At 42.5% G+C, this 27,517-nt stretch overlaps 2 protein-coding genes across 5 annotated transcripts in view; both read left to right on the forward strand.

Annotated features, from left to right (window-relative positions):
* The window catches only part of LOC128843719 (C-C motif chemokine 20-like), a 52,431-nt gene extending 34,272 nt beyond the window's left edge, over positions 1 to 18,159 (forward strand). Inside the window, exons 1-5 of one of the 4 annotated variants that reach the window (XM_054040778.1) lie at positions 12,301 to 12,454; positions 15,881 to 15,942; positions 16,218 to 16,332; positions 17,186 to 17,263; positions 17,626 to 18,159. In XM_054040778.1, the coding sequence (XP_053896753.1) occupies positions 15,903 to 15,942; positions 16,218 to 16,332; positions 17,186 to 17,263; positions 17,626 to 17,653 (261 nt within the window). In that variant the 5' untranslated portion in view covers positions 12,301 to 12,454; positions 15,881 to 15,902 and the 3' untranslated portion in view covers positions 17,654 to 18,159. Of the gene's footprint in view, positions 1 to 12,300; positions 12,455 to 14,020; positions 14,308 to 14,735; positions 15,943 to 16,217; positions 16,333 to 17,185; positions 17,264 to 17,625 lie in introns of those variants that run through there. The other 3 variants (XM_054040777.1, XM_054040779.1, XM_054040776.1) reach the window with 3 other exon arrangements.
* A 3,472-nt stretch (positions 18,160 to 21,631) lies between these two features.
* On the forward strand, positions 21,632 to 24,094 carry LOC128843361 (C-C motif chemokine 20-like). Its single transcript, XM_054040160.1, has 4 exons — positions 21,632 to 21,998; positions 22,531 to 22,645; positions 23,197 to 23,274; positions 23,724 to 24,094. The coding sequence occupies exons 1-4, from the start codon at positions 21,923 to 21,925 to the stop codon at positions 23,749 to 23,751; spliced, it is 297 nt and encodes a 98-aa protein (XP_053896135.1). The 5' UTR covers positions 21,632 to 21,922; the 3' UTR covers positions 23,752 to 24,094.
* The last annotated feature ends 3,423 nt before the right edge of the window (positions 24,095 to 27,517 follow it).

Below are 27,517 nucleotides of genomic sequence, written 5' to 3' on the forward strand. Positions count from 1 at the left end.
CTCTCATCATGTGTAGTACCTTACTTTTACATGTCCACTGAATGCCCAATCATTACAAGTTACGCTACTTCACCATTATCTGGCCACCTCCAACCCTATGTCACATGTACGTTAAGGCAATAGATAGATCACGTCTCAATCTGGCCCAGAGACTTCCATGGGAGTTGCACTTGTTTACACCAGCTATGAGTTTAGCCTATTATATCATGCTGCAGTATTCATCTGTTGCAATGCAAAGGATGGATTCATAGCAAAACATTATGCTGCCTGTGAATGGATTGATTGGCTAATCATTCATACCATTGAGCAGCTATGATGTTAGTTATGGGAAGCAGTGTCATGCAGGGGTTAGTGCAGAGGCCTGTCACACTTGGGTGCTTTGAATCTTTATGAATTAACATTTGTAAATCATTCTGAGAGCCTCACAGGGGCAAACTTGCCCCACCCACCGGGGTAGCTACAGGGAACTTCAGTTACCTGGCTCCAGGAGCAGTTTCTGCCTTTGGCCATTGGTATTGCTGTCCATGATCATTTCCGAGCAGCTGTTCTACCTGCCCCTGGCAGGTTTTAGTCTTAATCCATCATTGTCTGCCAGGTGGGCAAACTGTAGGTAGGGGAGGTCAGGCTTCTTTTCTGCAGAGTGGCTCCGTAAATGCTAAGGCCTTCAACTTCAAAGTTGTGCTGCACAGCCCAGGAGAATGTGTCTGGTGGGAGGGGGTAGCTGTTCTAAATTGACTCCCAGCTGCCTAAGACCCCACATGTCTATACAACAGCTATGAAATGCCCCCATTGTCCACCACCATGCCTCAGCAGCAGGGGGCAGGAATGGTGGCATAGGAAATGGTAAGGCACATAATCCCATTCTATCCATCCTAGGAGAACCTTTACCATAGATCTGCTGGCTTTGCAGGTTGTCCCAAGTGGAAGAGGCCCTGAAAGAATGCCTCTGATCTTCAGAGGAAAGGTGGTCTGGGCCAACCATTGTATGCACCGTTTGTCAGTGTAGAAGTCAGCCCTATGTACATAGACTAAGAGAAAAGCAGGATTTGTTTTACACCCTTCTGTTAGCTACTTTTTCCTGCTATCTCCCTTTCTGGGTAAATTACACTTATTTCAGATCCCTACTGAATTATTATTATTGTTTTGTTTGTATTATCGTGGTGCCTAAAGGCACCAGTCATGGATCAGGACCCCATTGTGCCAGGTGCTGTTCAAACAGTCATTGATGAGTTATACTGATTTACCCAACACCATCCATTTTGTAATCTACTTACCCACAGCAAAATGTACACTTCCAGGTGTCTTGCTGCTGAATTTTGCCTCAGGTTTTCTAAGGAGTCTGGTGAGCAGTAGTAGCTAGTGAATTGAATAATGAAGTAAGGCGGTAACAGAAGCAGGTGTAGTTGTAGATTATGGCATTAACAGAGACACTGACTACTTGGTTCGGGTGCAATGGTGCATATGTAAAATGGAATCTGAACCTAGGAAGGAGTGTTAATTAAGTTTGTTGTGCAACAAAGGATCAGAGAAAGCAAAGGGCAAGAAAAAAATCAATACATTACAGGGGTTAATTATTGAGTGGAATATATGAAAATGTTGCTTGTATGTAATTAATCAAACTGAACTTTTACATGCAGGAAAACTGCTTCTAGAACCAGTAACAGCGTTCCGAGCAGAACACATAGTGATCATTTAATACAGTGGACAGCTCTTGCACATCTACCAGGCCAAATCAAAATGAAGCGAAACCAATGATTTATTTTGGCTTTGAAGGCTGTCATTTGGGTGATGTGCTGCTTATTTTCCCATTTGAATTGTGTGCCTCTCTTTCTGTTCAGCGGTAAAGCATACCAGAATTTATCCATTGGTTTTATTGGGGCTTCACTGTCCAAGCTCTGCTCGGGTGCAGTGACAGGGAGGGGTGTACGGGGGGAGGGGATGGACTGTTAAGGAAACTGGTCACAGCTCCTTGAGTCTCAGCCACGCAGGACCAGTGTAAATTAAAGCAGAGGGTTAGCTTCAGCTGATGCTATTGTTGTGTCAGTGGAGAACTGGGCAGAGTGGAGCCTCCCTCGGCCATACTCCTTGCTCTCACTTCTCTGTCCCCTTTGCCCTCTCCAGATCCTTACTCCAAGGTCAACGGATCCAGAGCAGAACTTAATGCTGGCAGAGACTTCCCCTAGGCAGGGGGAATTCTCCAAAGACACAGCACAAAGTGCACTTGACAAACTGGAGATTCCTGGCCTGTACCGTATCACAAAATGCAAATGAATTGGCCACTTAAAACAATCCACACTGAAACAACATCCCACCCCCAAATAAATAAAGTAGCAAAAACCTCCCACCTAACCACCCACATCCTTCAAGCCCCCTTCTCTTACTGAAGAGCCCGGGGAAAAGAAAATAGTACTAGTGCGCCCTCAAGGGTTAATAAATGTGGGCTCTGAGTGGCCAAGAGTTGAAGGATAGAATTCCAAAGCCAAAAGCCACCCCTATAAAGAATGCCCTGCCACCAATCCCTCACTTAAATAGGGTTGCCAACTTTCTAATCGCACAAAACTGAACACCTTTGCCCCACCCCTTCCCCTGCCCTAAGGTCCTGCCCCTGTCCTGCCCCTTCTCTGAGGCCCTGCCACGCCATCCCCCCTCCCTCGGTTGCTCTCTCTGCCCCATCTCCCATCGCTCCATCCCCCCTCCCTCAGTTGCTCTCTCTGCCCCACCCTCACTCCCTCACTCACTCGCTTATTTTCGCTGGGGTGGGGTGGGGGGGGTTGGAGTGTGGGACGGGGTGTGATCTCGGCGTGAGGCCAGAAATGAGGGGTTCAGGGTGTGGAAAGGAGCTCTGGGTTGGGGGGTGTGTGTGGAGGGGTGAGGGCTCCGGCTGGGGGTGTGAGCTCTGGGGTAGGGCCAGGGATGAGGGATTTGGGGTAAAGGAGGGGGCTCAGGACAGGGGATTGGCGTGTGGGAGGGGCTGTGGGGTGCGGGCTCTGGGAGGGAGTTTTGGGAGGGGGCGCAGGGGGTTGGCATGCAGGAGGGGTTTGGTGTACAGGCTCCAGGCGGCGCTCACCTAAGGTGGCTTCCAGAAGTGGCTGGTATGTCCCTGTGGCCACTAGGCACGGGGTAGCCAGGGGGCTCCGCTTACCACCACCCCCGCCTGCAGTTGCTGCCCCCGCAGCTCTCATTGACCACGGTTCCTGACCAATGGGAGCTGCAGGGGCAGCATGTGGAGCCTCCCTGCCTGCCTGCCCCTGTGCCTTGGAGCTGGAGAAACATGCCGCTGCTTCTGGGAGCTGTGCCACCGACTGGACTTTTAAACCTACACTTAAACCAAGGGCCCAGTAGCTCTAGTGCCTTAGAAGATTGTATGGGCCCACACAAAGGCAGTTGCTGGGCAACTAGGGTTCAACTGGTCATGGGGATTCAACTGCCTCTTCCCTAGGTTTTTTTAGACCCAAACAAATTCACATGCTTTTACTCATGGGGAAGCTACTTTTAAGTCTCTGGGTGATATACTTAGATGGCTCATATGCTCTCTTTTTCTAAATGTCCGTCTCACGACCACCTGCTATTTTCACTTTCTGCTCCCTGGGCAACCGTACCCTGATAAGTCTGGTTGTACATAGCACCTTAGGCTACATCTACACTTAGAACTCGGGGGTTTGTGTGTGTGAGAGAGAGAGAGAGAGAGAGAGAGAGATTCCCGGCTCATGCAGACATGTTATCACTAGTTCTTGTTGAGCTAGTACACTAAAAATAGTAGTGTAGCTGCAGTAGCGGGGCAGTGATGAGTGGTGGCACGGAGCGTACTCAGGACGGAAACTGGGCTGCTGCTGCTTGTGCTACTGTGGCTGTGCTGTTGTTTGTAGCGTGCTGCCTTGGATGAGAGCTAGCATGACTATGTTTATGCAAGCTGGGAATCACACCCCAATTCCAAGTGCAAACATATCCTTAGAGTTGCAAGGTGTTTTGCATAAGGTACATATAGAGATGTGGAAATAATCATACACTGCACTTTAACAAGTTTCATCTGAGGTTCTTGAAGTGCTTTATACACAGTAGCTAACTGAGCCTCAAAATATCTAGCCAGCCACTCCAGGCACAGTTGTTTTTGAGAGGTAAAATGGGGAATAATTCAACTGAAATAATTTTCAGATTTATGTGCAAATGTAGGTTTTAGCCTTTTAAGATACATAAGTAGGTAAGTGTTTTCTATTAAGGCCAGATATTGCACCTATCATTCAGTTGTTACTCTAAATTCAATGCGTGGTTTTTAAAAAAAATAGTTTCCATTCTTCTTCCTTAACTGAGAGAAACACTGAATTAAGCAATTTTGTTATCCCTGTAACTAGTAAGGGGTGTATTGCAGCTTGCACAGCAGAAGGTGTTCTCTCAGAGACCTGTATTGTTATTGACAGTGCACTTTCAGTAATATTTATTTTTATGGGTTTTCTTTGGTTTCATTCTTCACTTTCTTTCAGACAGTTCCCAGGTAAAGGGAGCTGGAGACTGGCTTGTTGGCTTGCATAAGGATTGCAGCATCAGGCCAAGAATTTCTGTGGGGACAAACTACAGCTGCTAAACGATAGTAAGTAGAACAGCAGGACATGTTTGTAAATCAGTGCCAAACTCTGCAAACCTGACTGGTTTCTAGGATCTGTCACACAATCAAAATTCAGCCACCGTTGGTTCAATATAAACAAGCCAGGTCTGAGCTTTGAGTAAATTTGGGCTGACGTGGATTTGAAATGAGACCACATACGTTTTGCAGCATTTTAAAGAGAACTCATAGTTTTGATGGAATTTTTGCTTGTATTTGGTGTGTTTGAACCCAGAACACCAGGAAGACTCTGGCTGTGAACCTTGTGCATAGATTCCAGAGAAAATGTTCACATGACTTCCTTCCTCCCCCCCAGCTGAACTTTCACACATCTTTAAGGGTATGTCTACGCTGCAAGTAGACAAGCATGGCTGGCCTGGCCAGCTGACTCAGGTTCATGGGGCTTGGGCTAAGGGGTTGTGTAGTTGCGGTGTAGACATTTGGGCTTGGGCTGCAGCCTGAGCTCAGTGACTCTCCCAACTCACAGGGTCCTAGATCCTGGGCTCCAGCCCAAGCCCTAATGTCTATACCACAATAAACAGCCCATTAGCCTGAGCCCCGAGTCAGCAGGCACAGTCCAGCTGCAGGTTTTTAATTGCAGCGGAGACATATCTTAAGAGGATCAACCAATTATTTCAGAAGTTTTGGAAACTGCCCTGATGAGGATGGTGATGATTGTTTCTAAGTTTAGTATGAGAAAAAAGGAGAATAAAATTTTATGCCCTTTATGTTTATTCGGGTGTATTATAATTGAAAGGCAAGACTCGAGTCAGTCATCTGTGGGGGTCTATTCGCCTTTCCAGGCTCATTTGGGGAACGGTCTCAGGCCAAAAGCACCTTATCTTGATTTCTGGAGAGAAATCTCATCAGCCCATTAAACAGTGCAGAGATGTGTCTACACCACCAGCAATGAAGCCAAGTACTGCCCCCATGGGATCTGTGTAGACTGGTGTTGCCATTTTAATCTGATCCTTAGCCAGTCCTATGGGCTTATGAGAGAACTATCACCTCTCCCCCACCCCACCTCCAGAACCAGGCTGGGCTGAGGGAAAGCTGCTGTGCTTCTGACTGACTTTGTTGGTCAAAGCAGGTGGACTTTGTTATCTCGGTAACCTATTTAGGAATATAAGCAGCTGGTTGGCTGGTCTTCTGTCAGGGTATGTTTTCTCTGCAGAGTTAAATCAGGTAATTGGGACCTGGATCTGGGCAGCTATCTTGTAAAGCCATACCCACTTTACTGTGTCCTTACTGGTGCTGCACTCATCTGTGTGTTGCTAAGACTCCCAGGGGCACATCCATGGTACTTTGTCCCTCAATAAGCGGAGGTACTCTGATCCTTTCCCACTGATTTGTGGGAGAACTTGTCTGTCCTGGGCACGTGGGCATTGTGGCTGGGAGCCACCTAGCATTTGAATGATTTAACCTGAATCCTCACTGCAAAGCATGGGTGAAAGCAGAATGAGGGCTCTAACGCCCCTTCTTCCACCCCTTTTGCTAATGCAAATAATGTATAATTTCTATATAAGGATAAATATGGCTTTCGTGATGCTGGAAAATATTTTATTTCGAATCACTAGAGAATCCTATGAACAGCAGCTCTGAGGAATCACCACGAATCTCCCTACTTTGGGTAGAAATACCAAACCATTTCTGTCTTCAACTCAGCCTTCCCACAACAAAAAATAGAGAAACAAAAAATGTGTTTCTTTGGGTAGAGTAGAGAGAGAATGAGGAATTGCTTGTGTTTGCTTTTAGAATTTGTCAGGTACTCAAGATGATATGAGGATGAGCATGGTATAAAATTCCTAGCTGTAGAAGAGGGTTGCTAGTGGTTTTCCCAATATTAACTTGCTATCTTCAGAGGAGGGTAGGGCGTGATCAACAGCTACTTCTCCTATGCAGACCTGGTAGCTCTAGAATAGGGTGTGGATTATGATTTGGGAAAAGGCAACCAAATGCCTCCTGCTGGAGATCTCTGCTCTATAGCTGAGCTTGGTGGCATGTGCCACCTTATGTGTATCTATTATAGGAATACTATATCTGTTTGCAGACTAGTTTGGGCTACGTGCTGTCTTGATCTAATTTTAAACAAGGGTAGTGAAAGGAAATGATAATTAGGTCAAAAGAAAATTGTACCTAAAGTAGTTCATCGTGAACAGTCACAAATAGTGACTTGTGGACTGCACTAAAGGGGTGAGGTGGTAGGAAAAACCTGATAAAGTTTTCTAAGTAAATCTTCTTGCTGACAGATTGTGTGGGTGTGTGTGTTCCTTCATCCGTTCATCCTACCCACCAACCCCGGCAAAATGCACTGTTGTTTTACCCGGGGCACTTAATATTAGGCGGAGAAACTCTCTGGATTCGCAAAACACCTTTATAGGTGGAATTTGAGGTTAGCACCTCTTCTTGTATGTCTTTTTTGGCCTTAAAGTGAATCTTCAATATTAAACACATGGAGGGAAATAGCTTCTTTGATTCACCATGCACACACTCAGGAAGTGAAGAAGGCAGCAGGATGACAGTTCTTTTGGCTGACGCAGTGCATGTGGTGAGCTAGCCATCAGAGCTGTAATGAGGACACGAATCTATTGCTATCACACCTTCTTTCCCAGTGTCCCATATTACAAGGGCTACATAGGGTGAGACATGAGTAGTATTTTACCATACTGAATTCCTCTTCAGATTGGCTGGGATATTTGTTTAAAAGTCAGTGTGTGCCCCTCAAGACACTCTCAGTTCTTCTGGTGCTAATATTATTTGGCTATGTGGAAGGATCTGATTTAATATGCCTTTCACTACCAGGGCCTCGAGACCAGACCCCAAAGCAGCACCACTTTCAAACAGTCAGCACGGTGTGAAGTCCTTTTGTGGATGATGGAATTTTCCCAAATGCTCCAAGAAAATTCTTTGGAACTCCTCCATCCTCCCTCAAATATCCCTTCATTCATGCTTCCAATTATACAGTGTGGTACCCCAGAGCAGTGGTTGTCAACCAGTGGTACATGTACACCGCAGAGGTCTTCCAGGGGGTACATCAACTCATATAGATATTTGCCTAATTTTACAACAGGCTATATAAAAAGCACTAGCAAAGTCAGTACAAACTAAAATTTCATAAAGTCAATGACTTGTTTATACTGCTCTATATACTATACACAGAAATGGAAGTACAGTATTTATATTCCAATTGATTTATTTTATAATTATATGGTAGCAATGAGAAAATAAGCAATTTTCCAGTAATAGTGTGCTGTGCCACTTTTGTATTTTTATGTCTGATTTTGTAAGCAAGGAACTTTTAAGGGAGGTGAAACATGGGGGTACACAAGACAAATCAGACTCTTGAAAGGTGTACAGTTGTTTGGAAAGGTGGAGAGCCACTGCCCCAGAGTTTTAAATAAGAATATCTGAGGTTAATCTCCTTTTGAGATCTCAGAAGAAATCATCTGAGATGGTTTGTTTGAAGAATTGCAGTTCAATGTTCCTGTATCATAGAAAGCAGCACTAATCATAAGCCACACTTGACTACTGGAAAACCACATTGACCACTTGTTACAATGGAAAACCACATTGACCACTTGTTACAATGACCACTTCTTGTCATTACAGGACAGCAGTCTGTCTCTTGGGTGGACCTGGCTATTGGATTTGGCACCCGTGGCGTTCGTGCTCCTTTTGACATTAAATAGCCCTGGCGAGTGAGAAAAAAAATTCGTAATTTCTCCTAATTGAAGGCTTCAACCTCAAAATAATTGTTTCACTGAATAACATAATAGATTTTTTTCTGTAAATTGTTAGATTGAGGTTCGCGTAACGTAACCCATGATGGAAAAGACTAAAGGGAGAAACAAGTTTGGACCTTTCTTAGCATTCCATAAGGGAAAGTACACAAAATTTCAACATTCTACTCAAAGAGGAACATGGAAATTAATAGTGATCCTGGTAAAAGCCTCTGTTAAAACAGATTTTGCCACATTGTCTTGGGACACCATGGGGCTGGTATCTTTGTCAATCTGCCACTTATGGCCCACAAATGCCCCTGAATGATGGCTCCTGGGTGTTTGCTGACAAAATCCTCAAAATGTAGAATAGCTATAATTCTTGTGAACTCCTTGCCCTTTCTCTCTGTCTAAATATCTGCAGCATGTGACTAGCATTTTGCGGCTTTTATCAGCACTATCTTGCTGGGCTTGCTGGATGGAGACTCCAGTATGGTCAAGTATTCAAATTCTCATTTATTAAATATAGATAGTACCAGTCGTTTCACAGACTGTCTAGGTTTCATGCAGAGTAGTTTGAACTCTTTGTATCTAGAGAATTTTCTTTCCAAGACCATCTCTGGGCTTAATGTTTCTTTCATAATTCCCTGTGCTGGGAATGCTGCAGAAGTGTGAACTCAGCCACTGGAATGTGGGAACACCCCCCTTTGCCTCACAGTTTAATTGTTCTAGTTGCCAGGTTGAAGTTGATTTGTCTCCAAAAGAAGTCACACCCAACACTCTTTGGCACAGGGATAGACCTTTAAAGGTGAGATGGAGCAAACAGGAGGTAATTCTTGGGTTGTGAAAAGGATTTTTAAGACTGGGACTCTGCTTTGAGATGCGGGGAAGGAGAGGAGTGAAGTCAGGGAGAGAAATTTGAGATATCAACTGAGGTGGGTTGTGCAGGGCCAGCAACGTATACAGATTGTTTATACTCTTCTTTTGAAGGTACAAGGTTAATGATAAGAAACCACACCTTTGGTTCTTTTCCTGGTGGCAGTTGCACACATTTTCCAAGCAGTAAATGGGAGTTATGTGAAACCCCATTCAGAATTAGTTTTCCTGTCATCCATTATTAATCAATAAGGATTCAATCCTGTATACTTTTCCTTAAGTAAATAGTCATTACGTTGTGAGTGGTTTCATTGACTTTCGTGAATCTACGCAAATGAATAAGGATTACTCCAGCGGGTAACAGTTTGCAGGATCAACCCCTAAAATTCCTTCATTAATTGTAAATGCAAAACCTTTTATTGTGGCCTGAGAACAGTGCATCGTGTGTCCACTCGAACTCTTCCGAAAGGAAACCTTTTTCTCTGCAGTTGCATCTATACAAAAATGGCCATTATTCAGCATCATCCAAAACTCATTAAAATCTCTTCTGGACTAAAGTGCAATATCTATTCTGTTATATTTTGCAGGCCTGGGTGGGTTTTTCACCAGACTCAGAGTGTCAGAGATACTGAAATTTCCCAGCAGGATATTGCATAATCTGGGGCTAAGCTGCCAGAAGTTTCACACCCAGCACTGAAAGTTTGTGTGCCTGACATGCAGATCGTTGTCGGGTAGTGCTTCCTGAGAGGTCTGGGGTGTCCTCAGTTCTAGGCCATCACTGATTTCATAACCTTCTCTTTTGACATAGTGTGAATTCCTCTGAACAAACAGAGTTTATCCCGAAATTGCGTCAAATCTATCTTGTCTCTCAGTATTTCTATTGTAAATCCTATTCTAATCCTCTCTGATGTGATAACACTTTATTCTCATTTTAAAAGGCAAGTTTAATGATTAGGTGCTCAGGTCCTATGGAAATGGGGCTGTGTAAATACCTAGAGCCTAGTACCTATGGTACTAGTTTTACTATAATTATTCTATTACAGCACCAGAACTAAATTATCCAACACCTGACATGAGAGAGAGCTCTTGAGAAAAGGGCCAGGGGAATTTCAGACCTGAAACCTGCTCCAGATTTCATCATCATTATGTTTATAATTAACTTACTTTATCTGACCTTTGTGCAATAAAGGAATCATAAAGAGGCCCACTTGGAAATTACAGTAGGGAATTCCCCTTTCTGCTTCCCTTCTTCCTGGTCTACTATCCACCTTCTAAAGCATTTTATTTGCAGCAGCTCAGGGTGTGGAAGTGTGCAATAGAAACCAGCATACTGTGGAGCTGAAGTAAACATATAAATCCAGAATCAGAGGGGTAGCCGTGTTAGTCTGAATCTGTAAAAAGCAACAGAGGGTCCTGTGGCACCTTTAAGACTAACAGAAGTATTGGGAGCATAAGCTTTCGTGGGTAAGGCATCTGAAGAAGCGAGGTTCTTACCCACGAAAGCTTATGCTCCCAATACTTCTGTTAGTCTTAAAGGTGCCACAGGACCCTCTGTTGCTTCATATAAATCCAATAAGCATATTCTCTCTCTCTCTCTCTCTCTCCAGGAGGTCAGGCAAGCTGCTGCAGCCAAATCAGCTTGTCAGTAGGTTTTTCATCTTTATTTAGCATATAGGTCAAGTTATCACAACTGTGTATAATCAAGGGAGGTCATTAATAGATGCTACAAGTGTATAGTAACTCCAAAGAGCCTTTGTAGAGGTACATAGCTACACGCTGTCAAACAAACTGATAGACATCATTAATACTCTCCTCCATCTCTCTCCTAAGAAGCTAACGTGTAATGCGGAAGCCTCAGATCTGGATGATTTTTGTCTTGGGATGCTATAACGAGGCAAAGCAGTCAAGTATATTGCCCATGTTTTCAGTGGGACCTCAAACTGCTCTCTAAAATCACAAGTTCAGGCCTGTGAACTTATGTTTTTGCAAGTGCAATTTTTCATGGGTCCAAATTTGGATTTGCCTACAGAAACTGCATTTGCGTGTGCAAATAGAGTAGTTACAGGTCTACCTAATTTGCCTATGTGAGCAAAAAATTGTACATGAAAAATTACAGCCACAATTTCAGAAGTTGCTTTGGGAAGTTTGGTGTTTAAAGATATAGTTTGTCTTACAGACACTGGAGGAATCAATGGTGGTATTTCTGATAGATCAGTTTTTACCAGTCTTACACAAAAGCAAGCATGCATGTGTGAGAGTTAAATGTATGAATTTAGAATTAGAAATTTGTGATGTTGGGTTTTCTTTCACCATGTCCTTTTCTGTAGTAAAAACTGAATCCTTGCCCATGATTAAAGTGGGGAGGTGGATCACATGGCAATAATGTGCTAGGGATCAAGGAATATTTCCAGCATTGGGGAGACAGGAGGGGATTGTGAATTGTTCTGGGCAAGAGTCCCAAACTTGCTCACCTCCCAACTGCCACAATCATCCTCTGTTGTACTCCACTATTTACTTTAAAGTTGTTTACCCAACTGGAACGGACTACTTTTCTCTAATGCATTTTCCCTCTTAGAGCTCGAACTGAGTCGGTATAGGACATTAGCACTTATCGCCTGCATGTAGTGGCTAATTATTTTGCATGGTGGAGAGGTCTTGTTGCAGGGAGTCTGGGGATCTGTCCCATTCACCAACCCTCCTATTAGCCACTGGAACAAAAGAGAGAGGAAAGTTCTGAAGACGCTGGAGAGTTGCAACCTGTTAATCTGGTATACCTTAGGGCAACAGCAAGGAAAATCAGAGTTCGGTACGGTCTGTATGGGAAAAGAGAGAAAATGTGGAGTGAGGAAAGGGGAGAGACTATTAGGGAGGGAAAGTGGGGAGAGACAGATGAAGAAAATTAAGGAAAGGGGAGAATAAGATGAGGGGGAGGGAAAGAGAAAAGGAGACCAAAAAAGGTAAAGAGAAAAAATTATAAAGAGAGAAGACAGACTAATGGTGAAAAAATCTTGCAGAAATGAGAGAACAAAAGAAAATTATTAAGAAAGCAAGGGTAGGGTGTGTGGGGGGGAAGGAATATAAAGAGTATGAGAACACACATAGCTTGAAGGATGTAAAATTATCTTCTATTAATATTTTCTCATGTTTCTGCTAGAAAACAGACAAAAGGAGGAAGGGTTGGTTGAGGTGAGGGAATCCAGTTTAAGCCTGTGACGGACCCATGACGAAGGTGTTGGAGATAAGAGAGAACTTTGGGTTTGAGGTGAGAATGTGTGTGGGAAGAGTGAGGGGCTGAAAGGGGAAAAGAGGGTCTTTTCATACAAGGATTTCTTCCACAGTTCAAACACTGCTTCCTCTTTTTGATACATTTCTGTTTGCATTGTTGAACTTGAAACCTCAGATAGTGCCAGATCTGGCCCACAACAGTACCTTGACATGCTATTTACCTTGGCCTGCAGCTTCAATTCCCTTTTGTGTTGTTTCCAACATCCCTGACATTTCACAAATAAGTCACTGAAGTCATTAGAAATACCCTGCACACAAGTATACACGTTCAAAGGACATTTATCCTGATTGTGAGTCCCTGTATTGTGTTAATCTAAAGTGTTAGGTTAAACAAATGCCATATTGAAAAAAAAAATACATTACCAGGAAAGAGAATGTTCCCCAGTGGTAAATCTGATGGATTGCTTAGTAGGCTTTTTTAGGAATTGTTTTAATTATTATTTACTCTGTTCTGTTGATTTGCATGGCACTAATAGAGGAGTAAGAAGATAAGGTTTCTGATAAGATAAGGTGCTTAGGAAATGCCTAAAATAACCGAAGACTTCACTTTTCTATAATAAAAACTAGAAGGAAATGGAGTTAGGGGATGAGGATTGCTAGTTCAATACGTAATGTTCAAAGTCTTTTCTAATAGTAGTGAACTTCTTGAACAAAGCAAAGATAGAATGGCTTAGTCTGTTTAATCGAATATATTTATATAATGCCATCAATCCCAAAGTACTTTAAAAATGATCAACCTGATTTTCAGTATGGCTGAAAATCAGCTGTCATATATACAGTACTATTGAAACCCAGCTCTGGGCTTCCATGCACCACACTGGGGAGAGTGGGGAATTTTGGCCAAGGATGCTGGAGCAAACACTACTGTACGTTTGTATGGAAATTGGGCAGCCCCTTCCATATCTAATAGTTAACTTAATAGAACTCAAGATTTCTATCTCAAAAGGATGAGTTGAATCAGCCTTTCTAGTATATGAACCTGTGATTCCAGGCAATCTAGGTATTTTCAAACTGAGTTTTAAACTACTAAACCATCCCCGCCAGCATAAATAGTTGCAGTTAGGATGCAGATTTTGGAATAAAGATTGAAACATGATTTGTTTCCACACCGAGTTTGCAAATGGCTAACACTTGTTTGGTATAGTTGTATGTGCTTTTTTTGTGTGGTCAGTCTAGACTGCACAAGTTTTGTGCATTTGTTTCTTGTGCTAAGGTAGAATGAAGGTGCAAAGCTCATTAACAAGCACATGGGTGTTAGTGTTCTAAGTCTTTAGGCTGCATGGAATGTTCCAAATAGAATTTCCTTTCCTTTGATTAATTGGCCCTAGAGAGGTGGCTTGGGAGAGATCTGAGTAGTGACTACCAGTAAAACAAACAAAAAACAAATAAAAACCCTAGCAGGTTTGTGCAGGAAAGTGTGTGCAAATTTCATGGAAGCTATGTGACTACCATTTAAAAAAAAAAAAGATCTGCAGAATCCTATGAAACCCAGCAAACTTTGTTATATGTACCTGCTTCTTGTCAATACCTGCCATTATTCCAACCCTTGAATACAGGGCTGTTTGGCGGTTCACAGATAGGTGGCATATTTAAGCCCCTCCATAGTTATTAGCCACATTGTCAGGGATGCAACCTCATGCACTGGGTGTCCCTAACCTCTGATTGCCATAAGCTGGGAATGGATGACAGGGTATGGATTACTTGATTGCCTGTTCTGTTCATTCCCTCTAAAGCCGCTGTCAGAAGACAGGATACTGGGCTAGTTGGACCATTGGTCTGACCTGGTGTGGCTGTTCTTATGTTAAACAATCCAATCTGCCTCAAAATTTGGTAAGTGTTGCCATCTGGATTTATATCCTCTCAAGTGCAGTGTCCAAGCTGCAGTTTTAGTAAAACTACATCATAGTATTGGCTAGTGCTGATTGATATGACACCCCAGGGAGGGAGCATTTTCTGCAGGAGCAGCAATATTGTTTTATTTTCATCGCACCTGATTGAGACCCATAAAGCAGTTATGTTTCAGAGATCATCATAGCTGTGATCCCTTTGCCTGGCATATTGCTGTGCTGACTGCTGGTCAGAGCATTGCTACACTCGAAGATCCCCACACACATTGCAAAGCTACCATAATGCAGTCTAGGATCTGCCCCGCTGTGGATGGTAATAGTATGTTATTGGCCCAATGAAAGAGAATGCATTCACATTAGCAATGAGCAGGCATTTTAAAAAAGAAAAATGGAAGACTTAAAAAATATTCTGGAGAGGGTGCAGCTTTTCAGATTTAAAAAAATAATGTGAATTTAATGCTCATGGAAGGTGATGGATTGATGGCCCTGGAGAATGGAAGGACTGTATCCTATGAACAGGATAAGCATGCAAGTTTCCTCAAATGTTACTCTGTGCCTGTCAAAATCCCTTACCTTTAACTTGAAGAGAGCATCTCTTCAAGTAACATTGTAGTCTAGTTTGCATGCCAATACAGTGTTCTCTGCTACTGAACATATCAGCTGTGGTGGGATACCACTGAGGTGGATGCCTAGTGACTGGGAAATGGACGGAGACCACCAAATTAATGTAACATACCTTCCAGTGTCATTTGGCAACGTAACAGCTTTCAGTAATAACTCACCTGTTTTAGATTTATTTTGTACTGGTGATGTAGGCACTCTAGGACGCTTGCCAAATGCTTTTCAGGTTTTATTTGCTCCATGTGGATATTCACGAGCCATTGAAATATATAGTGTGACTAGACATGGAATGATGGTAGGATACAATTATTATTTATTGAGCTCCAGACATAATGCACAAGTTACTTTCAATCTAAATCTGATGCAGGTAGAAGAGTTTAGACAAACAATAAACTGGCAGAAGATAAAGGCTGTGCTGTAAGGCAAAACAGAACTCTAAACAGCCAGACCCTCTTAGCCTTTTCAAAAATTAGGTTTATTAAATTAGAACTCAGAAAACAAAGAGACGGCTCCTATTTGTAATAGACTTTCTTATTTTCCTCACCTTGCAACACAGTCTCACCCCCACAAAGTACTCATGTGCTTCACCCACAGAACTATATGCAAGAATGTGTATTTCCTTTTTAATTTGGCCTGAATTTTCTCTCTAACCTAGTTAGAGAAAAAAATCCCCAAAGAGCTCTGCTGCCTATGACAACAGCATGGGGCAGGTTAACTTTAAAAAGTAGCTGGCACAATGGAACTGCTGAGGGAAAACCCCATGATGAAAAATGGAACACACCCAAAGGTGAATTCCCTGAGGTCTCCAGCTGGCATTATAAGCAGGCTGTCTGGAGCCAAAGTCAGCAGATCAGAGCAGCCAGTTTTCTGATACATTTGAAGTGTAGACTATAGTAAAACGTTACCGAACTGAAAATGACCAACTTTATCAGCAGAAGCTTGATCCTGGCTTCTTTGATGGGGCTGCTGCTGTTGTACCTGTCTGGCACTTCTGAAGGTGAGTGATCTTTGATTGTTTCATTCCTCTGATTTGATTTCATGGGCTCAGAATATTGCTCTGGAGCACGTCAAGCAAACCGAGGTGTGCCTGTAGGGTGGTAGGAGGTGTCCCAGAGAATTAAACTATATGGTGGGCAGGACTTCCCTTCCAATTCTAGTGGAATTCAATGTTCAGGGATTTGTCAATGTTGTATCCTGGGCAGGATTAAATTATAGTCCTAACTTTATTTTTCTCATTCCTAAATAAGTATTCTTTTTCCCCCTCCATTTCAGCACAAAACAATCAAGATTGCTGCCTCTCTTACTCCGCAGTACGGCTGCCTCGAGGAGTCATAAAGGGCTACACAGAACAGCTATCCAGTGAAGTCTGCGACATCAATGCTATCATGTAAGTTACCAGTCAGAAGAAATTGAGTCACATGATCAGTACTTTCACTGCCAGGCAAGAATTAGCCTTTGGACTTTTGTGTGATTGAAAACAGAAATGCTTTGACCACCATAAATAAACTATCTTTATCTTTTTCAAAAGGAAAATTGTCCTATAAAGTTCACTTAATATACAAATACTCTTAAGTTTTATAATGTACTATTAGGAAGGGACCATTAACTCACATTCTTACAGGATGTCTGTACAAAATAAATATAAACCTGCCTGTTTAGGAATCTAAGAAATGCCACATGGGATCAGACTAGTGGTCCATTTAATGTAGATTGATGTAGCCTCCAACAATGGTTTCAAAAGAACATTTAACACCCCTCCCCTCCATCCCATCCCATAAGGGACACTTAAGCAATACTATTCTTGTGGGGGAAGTTTCTTCCCAACTCAAAGTAGTTAGTGGATCTCTTATATCCTGAAACATGAGGGTTGAGATCCCTCATATTTTTTATACCATCTAGTTTAATTGTAGCTCTTCCCACAATTCCGAGAAATATCTAATTGTTTGTATTCAGCTAAGTTCTTTGCCTCAACATCTGGTACCAATGCGTTCAACATAATTGTGCACTATGTTTAAAAAATATAGAAATCAATTTTCATCAGTTTTAATCGTTGCCTTTTAATTTAATTGGATGTCTCTTTGTGCCCATAGTATGAGTGAGGATGAAAAGGAGAGCCTAATTCGCCTCCTCTGCTGCTTTGTATGGAGCAGTCATAAAATGTTTCTATTCTGCTCACTGTAGCCCTAAGGGATTTAATAGAAGGAAGTAACTATAATTGTTTACCATACTTTTCCTTCCAGTTTTCACACAAAGAATGGAATGAAAGCTTGTGCAAATCCAGAAGACCGCTGGGTGAAGAAGCATCTTCTTTGGCTGAGGTAGGAGTAGTTTAAAACCTATTAACCTGTCAAAACAGAATGTGTCTGAGTATCCACTGGCAGTAACAGAGCTATATTCTTGCTGGCACTGAGAGAACCAGCTATGCACATGTAGAATATATTTTTGAAAATGTGTGAATCTCTCTTCCCTCCCTTCTCCTGCTGGACCTGGTTGAAAAATTTTTAAGCCCTCATAGTGCTAGGCATAGGGATAGAAGTTTTATATGCTGGCCTCTCCCACCTGAGATACCCTGTTATTGACTAATAGCAAGAGCTGTACTGGGGGGGAGAAATCCAAAATTCACACCATGGCTGAAGTGGTCCCCTACTGCTTATTCATGTGTTCTCATTGTTTTTTATAGCCATAAACTCAAGAAGATGTCACTGTAATGTGGGTTTTGAAATGGAACCAGACACAGAGGTGGCTGCAGAACCTAAACTAGGTTGGAATCATCTCTTTGTACACGATGTGTGCTTACTGACCATTATTCCTGGCTTCTTTGGAACCACTGAATTACTGAAGTTGATTCATATTGCATCATTTGTTTGCTTGACTTAAGCATTTTGTTAAAGTTGCTTTTCTTTGCTAATATACAATATTTGATTACTGTGTAAAGAAGAAAACTGTTTTAAACTATTATACAAAATATGTGCCCTATTGGGTTTAGAGCATTTGGATGTCATTTGTGCTATTTAGCATAAGTAAAATTGATAATTTATTCTATTTATTGTTACATCATAGGCATTTTTTGTGCCAAAAGCTGTTCCCTTTTAATTCTAAGTAATATGATCAAGAACAAATGGATTAAATATTTTTAGACTACTGTAAAAACATGTGCTTGAGAGAAAGTGGAGTCTGTGGAAACTTTAAAAATTACATTAAAAATCCAAAATGAGACTTGTTTTATTGGCAATGTATTGTATACCCTGGAAATCAAAAGCCCTTGTGTTCCAGAACATCAAGACCGGACCATTCTTTATCTATCCTACATCTGTAAATGACAATGGATGCCTCTTTTGTTTCACTCTACATTTGCATTAGGGAAGTTGTAGACATCTGTCTGTGTGTGTGTGTGTGTGTGTGTACATACATATGAACTCTTTCCCACCTCCCGCAAAACAAAAAAAGCAGCTATCTACTGCATATCAGTTCCATGTGACCAGCTGTTCTTTGTCTGATCTTGCCTGAGTCAAATTGAGAGAGTTCCTCTGCCAGTCCCTAAATATATTTAGGAGGGGAAAAAACACCTCAGGGATGGAGGCTACCATCGATCTTTGCTTCTTGATAATGTAATGGGGATGCTTCTTTGAAAACCAAACCAGCCAAATGGTGTAAAGCATATATAACTAGTCACCTTTTTAGTCCAAGCAGCAACTCTTCAGAGCTGGCTCTCTGGGAGGCACCAGGCTTCCATCCACCAAAGATATAAGCACATGTATAACTTTATGCACAGGAGCAGTCCCACTGACCTCTGCCTGCTCCCTCCTGCCTGACTTTCTGCTATAGTTTAAAAAAAGCAGTGTACATATCTTCACAGGACAGTCTCATGGCTTGTTCGCTGGTTGGGGGTGGGTGGCAAGACCTGTACCTCAGTGGATTGACCAGGAAGCAGTCTCTGTGAAGAGCACTTTGCAGAGATTTCCTCTCGTTTAGCTCACTCCCACAGGTTAGCCATGCTGCAGTGCGCTATCGGGCGCTGTACTATGAACTGCTTACAGGAAGAGACCCATGTACCACTCAAGGGCTTGGGCAAGGGCATCAGTTACTAAATGAGTAATAAGCCAATTATATGTTGACACAAGCCATGTTCAGCGATTTATTAATTTATTTTGAGATATAATTATAAGCACCTTTCTTGGGCTCTGAGCACATTCACAATAATTATAATACAGTTGCCATTAGTTAGAGCCCATCATGACCCCTAACTTGTTCAAAGGCTGAGTAAGAGTGGTTATGTAGACAAGGTCTACATGACTAACAGTCCTTGACAGGATCCTCTGTTGAGACTTCAGTGGTGGTGGGATAATTCTTCCCAAGGCGTGGAAACTCTCTGCTTTAAGGGGCAAATCCTGTTGATATCAGTAGCAAATTCCCATTGAACTCAGTGGGGGATCACAAGTTACTGGGGCCAGATGCAGGAATTGCTGGGTAAAATCTACGGCCTGTTCTATTCAGAGATCTCCTGTATTTCAATCTTCTTAGAAACTAGAAAAGATTATCACAATGGTCCCTTCTGGCTATAAATGAGTCTGTGACCATGATCTGGTTCTAACTTATTACTATTAAGAAATCCATCTTCATTGTTGACTTTGAATTTTTGGTTTACCTACAGATCCTTTTGTTTTTTTCTTCATTATATTTCTAGATCCTATTTTTAATTAAGTCTTATCTGAACTCTGTCTAGACTTTTCCTTTCTAACAGTTTCCTTCGGTTAATTTAATCACCGTTTCATTTCCCCATCTCTCTTTATGTCCTCTGCTTCCTTCCCTGAATGCTAATCTTTTATCTCAATCCGGATCTGTTCCCTCTTGGACACCAAAATAGCGCCACACCTCCCCTCTCTCTGAATTTCAGGCTTTTGACTAAATATCACCTTAGAGATTCCTTTACAGTACTTAAACCACAAGAAGCATCTGGTGGCAGTTTGACACTTCTCCTCAAAGTCTGTTATTGGTCATTACAAAGCTCTTTAGCCAGATTTCAGTTCCCATTACAGTGGCTTTATCCAAGCCTATTTGAAAGACGTTTTCAGCTACAATTTCATGGGGTTCCATATTCAAAGTTTTACTGAAATCCAAACTGTATGTACTTGTTACTGTTTTCTTTTAATCAGTTTTTAAATGGCTCCCAAGTATAGGTTGGATACATTTTTAACCACAAAATTAATTGTCTGTGATTCTAAAGGAGATGGGATTCAAGAAAGGGAACTGAGATTCCTAGTTTTCCCCTCACAACAAGGTACCAATGACTGAGACAAGGGCTATTACTGCTTTTAGTGAACATCCTCATGATGATTTTATTATTTATTTTAGTCTATAAAGGTTCTTATAGTGCCCTCATTACTAGAGTAGTGCATTAAGCATTGTAACTAACATCTGTCATGGGTAGTTTTGTTCTCTCATCTCCTCCGTGATGGAGAATTGAGAGGCAGAGAAAGGCTTCATTAAATATCATTTTGGAGGCCATCCCAATGTAGGAGTTAACTGTAATTCTGGTAGCACTGGTTCAAGAATCATGAGGAGTGAGTCATTGAACACTGTTTTCAGGATAGGGACAGTATCTTCCCGTGTGTTTGTACAGCATTTTAGTACAATGTGGCCTCACCCTTGACCAAGCACTTTGAGTGCTAAGGTAGCTGTACAAATAATAAACAACAGAAACTGTGGGGGCTCAGCACCTCTAAGAAAACAAGCCATTTAGTTGCCTACATATGGAGTTAGGTGCATAACTTTACGCACCTCAGCTGCAACCAAATGCTGCTTGGAGTTGAGGAAGGAGCACAATGGGTGCCCATTGTGGTGGTGGTCATCTTGGCCCCATCTCCGGAATAAAATTGGGTTGCTTTAATTTACGCTGGCTGCCTATGGCCCAAGTAGCCGGGGATTGGCAACTCTATGCAGCAGTAATCCTCAAGGAGTTGCTTAAACTGGTTTTAGGGCTGTTTTTTTCCATTGGAGCTAAAAGCTCCCAGTGGTTAATCCCACCTCCCTCCTTTTCAGGGTGTACCCTAACTAGCCACATTCACCCTCAGAGGTCAGTTATGACGCACACTCCCTGCAGAGTTCCAACCCTTGCTAATGTGAGAGTAAGACAAACAGAAGAACATGCCAACAGTGATACTTGGAGCTGTACAGGAAGACAGTGTTTCTGACCCAAGCAGCTTAGATACAAGGAAGGGACCCAGAACAAAGTGACACAGATGTGTTGGGAGAAGTATGTTTTGAGAAAGTATTTGAATGAAGAGGGGGAGAATATTTGGTGCCTGAGAACAGAGTTCCAAATATAAGGAGTGGCCTGGATGAAGGCACATAGGCCTGCATGGAGGTGGGGCAATTAGAAAGAAGGCTTGGGAGGAAGGATGGGCAGGACAGAGGGAGAACAGGAGAAATAAGAGGAGCAAAGTTGGGTGGGGGGAGTTTGCACGGGGCCTTGGTGGGGAGAAAAAGATGTGTGATCTTTCTGTGAAAGAGGTGTCCAGGGAAAGGCATTCAAAGCAGTTATGACATGAGCTGAGTAGAGGTTTGTGAAAATTTAGCTAACAGAGCACTAGCTCATTTTGGTGTGGGCTCTCTGTCTCGTCTGCTGTCGCTTGCGGCCCCACACCCACAAGGGCTCAGGTGTTTCACCCACATAACCATGAGCTCACAGGGTTTTTTATTTCCTTCTCAGCTGAATTTGTTTTCCATCCTTATTGGAGAAAAAAGTCCCCAGAGACTTGATGCCTGTGAGGTCATGAAGCAGGTTAACCAGCCTAAAGGAACGGTTGAAGGAAATACCCTCCGAAAGGAGAGTGGAACACACCCTTGTAGGAATTTCCTGAGGTCACGAGCAGACATTATAAGCAGGTTGTCCATGGCCAGAGTAATCAGTTCAGAGCAGCTGATTTTCTGATATACCTTAAGTGAAGCTTTAAGTAAACTCTCCTATTGAGCTGAAAATGACAGGCTTTAATAGCATGACCTTTATCCTGGCTTCTTTGGTGGGGCTGCTGTGCCTCTGCTGCACTTCTGAGGGTGAGTAATGTTTACTTTTGGGGCCATATGTCTAGAGGCAGAAATATCGGTAGGGAGTATGATAATTACGTTGAGTAATTTAAGCTGTGAGGGTAGCAGCAAGTCTCCTAGGGCATTACACTGTTGTGCAGGGCTCTCCCCTCCCCGCTTCTTTCTTTAATTTTATTTTGTAATAAGAAGTGCTAGAGAACAGATATAGTATGAAAGGTGGCTGTGCAAGCTTTCCAGCCAAACTCAACCGATTCTGGGCATCGCTTCTTAGGTACTGTAGCTGTCTCTGTGCAGAATTAATCTTAGTCACCGCTGCTGACAATGCCAGCTGAGGTGTCAGCACTGAACACTTGGGTTTATTTACTGCTAGTTTTACTTTTAAATCTTTTTTTTTTTATGATGAGCTTTCCTATCGCTACAGATCTGTCTTAGCCCCACTAAAGGGATTATCACACAGCCTTAATCTGAGGTATTTGTCCCACCAACAGAATGAAAATTAATTCTATTTCACTTATTTGTAACACATTTTTCCCCATTTCAGCCCAAAGCAATCAAGATTGCTGCCTCTCCTACATGAGAACTGAGCTACCTCGTCGGACCATCAATGGCTACACAGAGCAGTTATCAAATGAAGTCTGTGACATCAGTGCTATCATGTAAGTTACCAGCTGAAAGAGATTTAGTTGCAATGGACCACTATCTGTACTTACGCCACAAGACCTGGTCTTTTAACCTAGACTAAAGGGGAAATGGCTTTAATCATAAATAAACGTTATTTCCTTATTTGGATCTATGAAATCTAATTCTATAAAATTCATTTAAAGTAGAAATAACTTTTATATCTATAGAACATAAATATTAGGAAAGTGCTTGACTCACATTCTCACACAGTATCTGTATGCTGTACATTTAAGTCCCAAGTGTTTTGAAATGCTAAGCAAAGATACAGACAATGGCAAAGGTACTCCATGTTGGCACTATAAGACATACTTCATATTACTAGAAAATGAATTTCTGTGAAATAGTGATCATTATTCCAAATTGTCCTTTCACAGTTAAACTGAACTCTTCTGCCTCTACTTTTGAATCGAGTACCCATATCATGCATTTTGTTCTATTGAATTAGTGTTCTGTTGAACTGTTGGCAGTTCTTTATGGCTCAATAGCAGAACCTTATTGTCATTATTCCCTCTACCTTTCCTTCCAGTTTCCACACAAAGGGTGGGTTGAAAGCATGTGCAAATCCAGAAGACAACTGGGTGAAGAAACGTCTTCTTTGGCTGAGGTAGGAATACCTTCAAATCTATTAGCCTGGCCAAAACTGAGTGTGACTAAGTATCCACTGACAGTGGCATATCTAAGCTCTTACAGGGGACTGGGTGTACAAATATGGCTGGGTACATTTTGAAACGTGTCTTTCTCTTCTTGCTTTTCTTCTGCAGAGGAGAAGGGGGTGTTGGGAGCACATTTGTTTTAGGACTGATAGGGTCAGGATGGAGACAGGTATTCCATTTGCCCCTAACCCCAGATAGGATAATGCCACAGATTGCAAATACTATAATGGAGAAGAGAAACACAAATTTCAAATCTTTAGCTAAATTAGTTGCTGATGTAAATTCATGCAACACGACTGAGTGCTGTGGAGCTGCACCTGTTTACACCAGCAATGCATTTGACCCTCTGACTAAAGTAGTACCAGAAGCTTATCCATGCTTTTTCTCTATATTTTTACAGCAAAAAGCTCAAGAAGATGTCAATGTAAGACAGTTTCTGAACTGGAAGTAGACAGAGAGGTGCGCTGCAGAACCTAACCTACGTTAGAATCGTCTCATTGTACACTGTTGTGTGCTTGCTATCTACTTATTGCTGGCTTCTTTGGAACCATTGAACTACTGAAGTTGATTCATATTGCATCACTTGTTTGCTTGACTTAAGCACTGTGTAAAAGTTTCTTTTTCTTTGCAACCAAATATATTACATGTTTGATTACTGTGTAAAATAGAATATGATACATGTGTATTGGGTACTGTGTGCCCTACTGGGTTTAATGTACAGTGTATTCGTGCACATTAGCATAAATAAAACAGGGTATTCTGTTCATTTCATTTTTTTGTCTAAAAGCGTTTCCCTTAATTTCTAGTGTTGTTGAAAAATAACATAGGCTAAAGTTAATATTTAATATAAAGACAATGGATGAAATGTAAGTATTTACTCCTGGGGGAATTCTGCGCGACTGTGCATGCGCAGAATTTATGTCCCCCACATATTTCTTTGCTTCCCCACAGAAAAATGACTTTCTCACTGGGAAGCAAAGGAAAGCCACAAAAGCAGTCACGCAGCCCTCCCCACCAGTATGTTTTGGGTGCACAGGGCAGCCGGCAGAGAGGTAAATCACTGTGGGCAGGACTGGGAAGACCCGGATCGTGGCTCCTACCCTGCACTGGGCTCAGCTGCTAGATCCGGCTGGGCTGGGGAGGACAGGACTTCCTCTTCCTCTGCATGGCATCCGGGACTGAGTCAGACCCACCCCCCAAGTTTCTCCCCAGGCTGCAGGAAGCTTTGAAAACTCTCCCACATCTGCTTCCTGCACCCATTGCTCCTCAGCTGCAGGGGGAGGGATCACTGTATGTGTAGCTGCTCCCCCATCTGCCCAACCCCTGTGCATCCAGACCCCCTCATACCCAGACCCTCTCGCCGAGCCTCACCCCCAGCGCTCAGAACCCCACACGATGAGCCCCACTCCTCCTGCACCTGGACCACTGTGATGAGTACCCAGATCCCTACCCCACTAAGCCCCAACCAGCTGCACTTGTTTCCCCCCCACCAGCATCTGGACCTGCAACTGAGCCCCCAACATCCAGATCCCCCTGCCGAGCTCTATATCCTCCACACCCAGATCCCCACCCCCTGCTGAGCCCCAACCACCTTCACCTGGACCCCCCTACAAAGTCCCATTGCTCCTGCACCCAGAACCCCACAGTAAGCTCCTGTGCATCCAGATCCCCCACTGAGCCGCCAGCCCCCAGATTGCCACACACACAACCCTCTTGATCCATAGCTGGATCACACCTACTAAGCCCTTCTATACTTGGATCCTGCCTTGCTGAGCCTGCTTACCCACACCTGGTGCACTTGGCATAGAGAAGCAGGGCACTGGGGTGTTTCTGGGGCAGGCCTGGTCCTTGTGCTGTGTCAGGGTTGGGTGCAGCCTCACTGCTGAGTCTGTGTCTCCGGGGCGGAGCTGCACAGTGATCTCCCACCTCTGTGCAGCCAGTGGCCTGTGCTCCCCACTGCCATACTGGAGCCTCCACATTTATTTGACAAATAAAATTTGTAGAATTTTAAAATATTGTGTGCAGAATTTTTAATTTTTTGACACAGAATGCCCTCAGGAGTAGATATTGTATGTTTAAAAATGCAAAGGTTTGAGAGGGAAAACATGGTGATTGTAAATGTGATAATACAACATTACATTAGCTACCTCCTCCCCAAAAGCTGCTGATATGAATACATACTCCTGAAATAAAACATTTTTTGTTCATGAATATTCAGATCACTGTTCCTATGCTCCTGGAATTATACTTCTCATTGCCATCATCCATAAATGTAAATTAAAAACAATGGCTCCCCCTCCCCTTACCCACTCTGTTTGCCTCATGAAGGCAGTGGACATGGGGGAGGGGGGGAATCTTACAGAAGAACTGATGTCTACTGTATATTTGTTCCACATAAAAATTGTTCTGAGCACAATTGTGCCTCAGTCAAACAGAGGGAGTTTATCTATTACCATATTTGGTTTGTATCACAAAAGTTCAGGAATGGGAAGCACAGAAGACCTTTACATGCACTGAGAGGCTATGGTGTGACTAGCCGCGGAAGTAGTTACCTAAGAGGTGGTCCCTGAAGGTGGGTGTTGAAGTACAGCTTGTGCTGTACCTGTTCTGTGGACAGAAGACTTCTATTCCTGCGCCTGTTAATCGGGCTAAATGTTAACCGTCATATGGAGAAGTGCAAGAGGACTTCCTGTGGTGCTGCCACTAGTTCCCCACTAAGCATGTTCATGCTATCTATATAATCTAAGTTAGTAGTACAGTAAGGAGCCCAATCTTTCTTTTCCTACATGGAAGAACAATACACAACGTTATTGCCCTGGACTGCGCAGGTCACCTCAGAGCCCCCAGTGGGCTGTTCATATGGCTTCTCTGGCTGATCAGTCAGTGTTGCCAACTCTTATGATTGTACTGAGTCTCTCAATATTTGGTTTGTTTCTTAAAGCCCCAGCTCCTGGAATCCTTTGATTACATGAGAATCTCAACTTTCATTTTCTTTAAAAAGTGATTTTTTTCTAGCCCTCATGGTTGCAGAGAAAAGCCTGAAAACATGACCTGAAATCAAAAGGCAAATAAAAAGAACCCAAAATGTATTATTTTAAGCCAATCTCATGATTTTTTGGGGGGAAGAGGGGAGCCTGACTCATGATTTTTGAACACTTGAGATTGGCAATACTGCAGTTCCAAGGTAATGTTCCTAAAATGGAACAATTTGCAACGGACACCACTTGCAGTCATAGGATATGATGACTTGAGCTATCAGATACGGTAGAACAGTATTAGAGTTACGAATACAGAGTTACGAACTGATCGGTCAACCACACAGATCATTTAGAACTGGAAGTACACAATCAGCTAAAAGCAGAGACCAAAAAAAGGTAATACAGTACAATTCTGTTAAATGTAGACTACTAAAAAAAAAAAAAAAAAAAAAAAAGCAGAATTTTTCTTCTGCATAGTAAAGTTTCAAAGCTGTATTAAGTCAATGTTCAGTTGTAAACTTTTGGAAGAACAGCCATAACATTTTGTTCAGTTACATACATTTCAGAGTTACGAACAACCTTCATTCCTGAGGTGTTCATGCCTCTGAAGTTCTACTGTAGTCAAAACATTGCAGTCATAGTTCATAAGTAGCTTTGCCTATTCTTCCCTTCTCTATGCCTAGTGGACATGGACCCAATTGCCAACAAATATTAGTGAAGAGTTTGCCTCTTGATGTTGTCATAGCCTGTTCAGATATCACAGTAACAGAGACTGATAGATACGTAGATATCCTTAATTACAGAATGCTGACCCCTGTCCCTTGTAAGAAGGAAGAGATTAGTTAATACAGCATGAACACCACTAGAGACTGGTTAGTTGAAGGATGCACTGACCCAAGTGTAACAAATATAACACATGTGCCCTCAATACTGCCCGGGGCCTTTAGGCACTAGTGTAATACAAATAATAATCTCTTCCATAGTGGAGTAATACCTGCCCTAAAGCCATGGGACAAGAAAGTCCTTGGGTGTTGTGCACAATATGACCTTATTTCAAAGTCTATATTCTCATTCCCTTTTGGATGGTAGAGATAAGTAAAAATGTGGCTAATTCCTATGGTTAACAGGTTTCTTCTAAAATAAGTAGCTGTGAACTGTGCTCAAGTCTGCTGATGGAAACAGTAGATAAATCATTCATCAAGTATACATACAATAA

This window comes from Malaclemys terrapin, chromosome 9, assembly GCF_027887155.1.
Source record: "Malaclemys terrapin pileata isolate rMalTer1 chromosome 9, rMalTer1.hap1, whole genome shotgun sequence".
Classification (NCBI taxonomy): domain Eukaryota; kingdom Metazoa; phylum Chordata; order Testudines; family Emydidae; genus Malaclemys; species Malaclemys terrapin.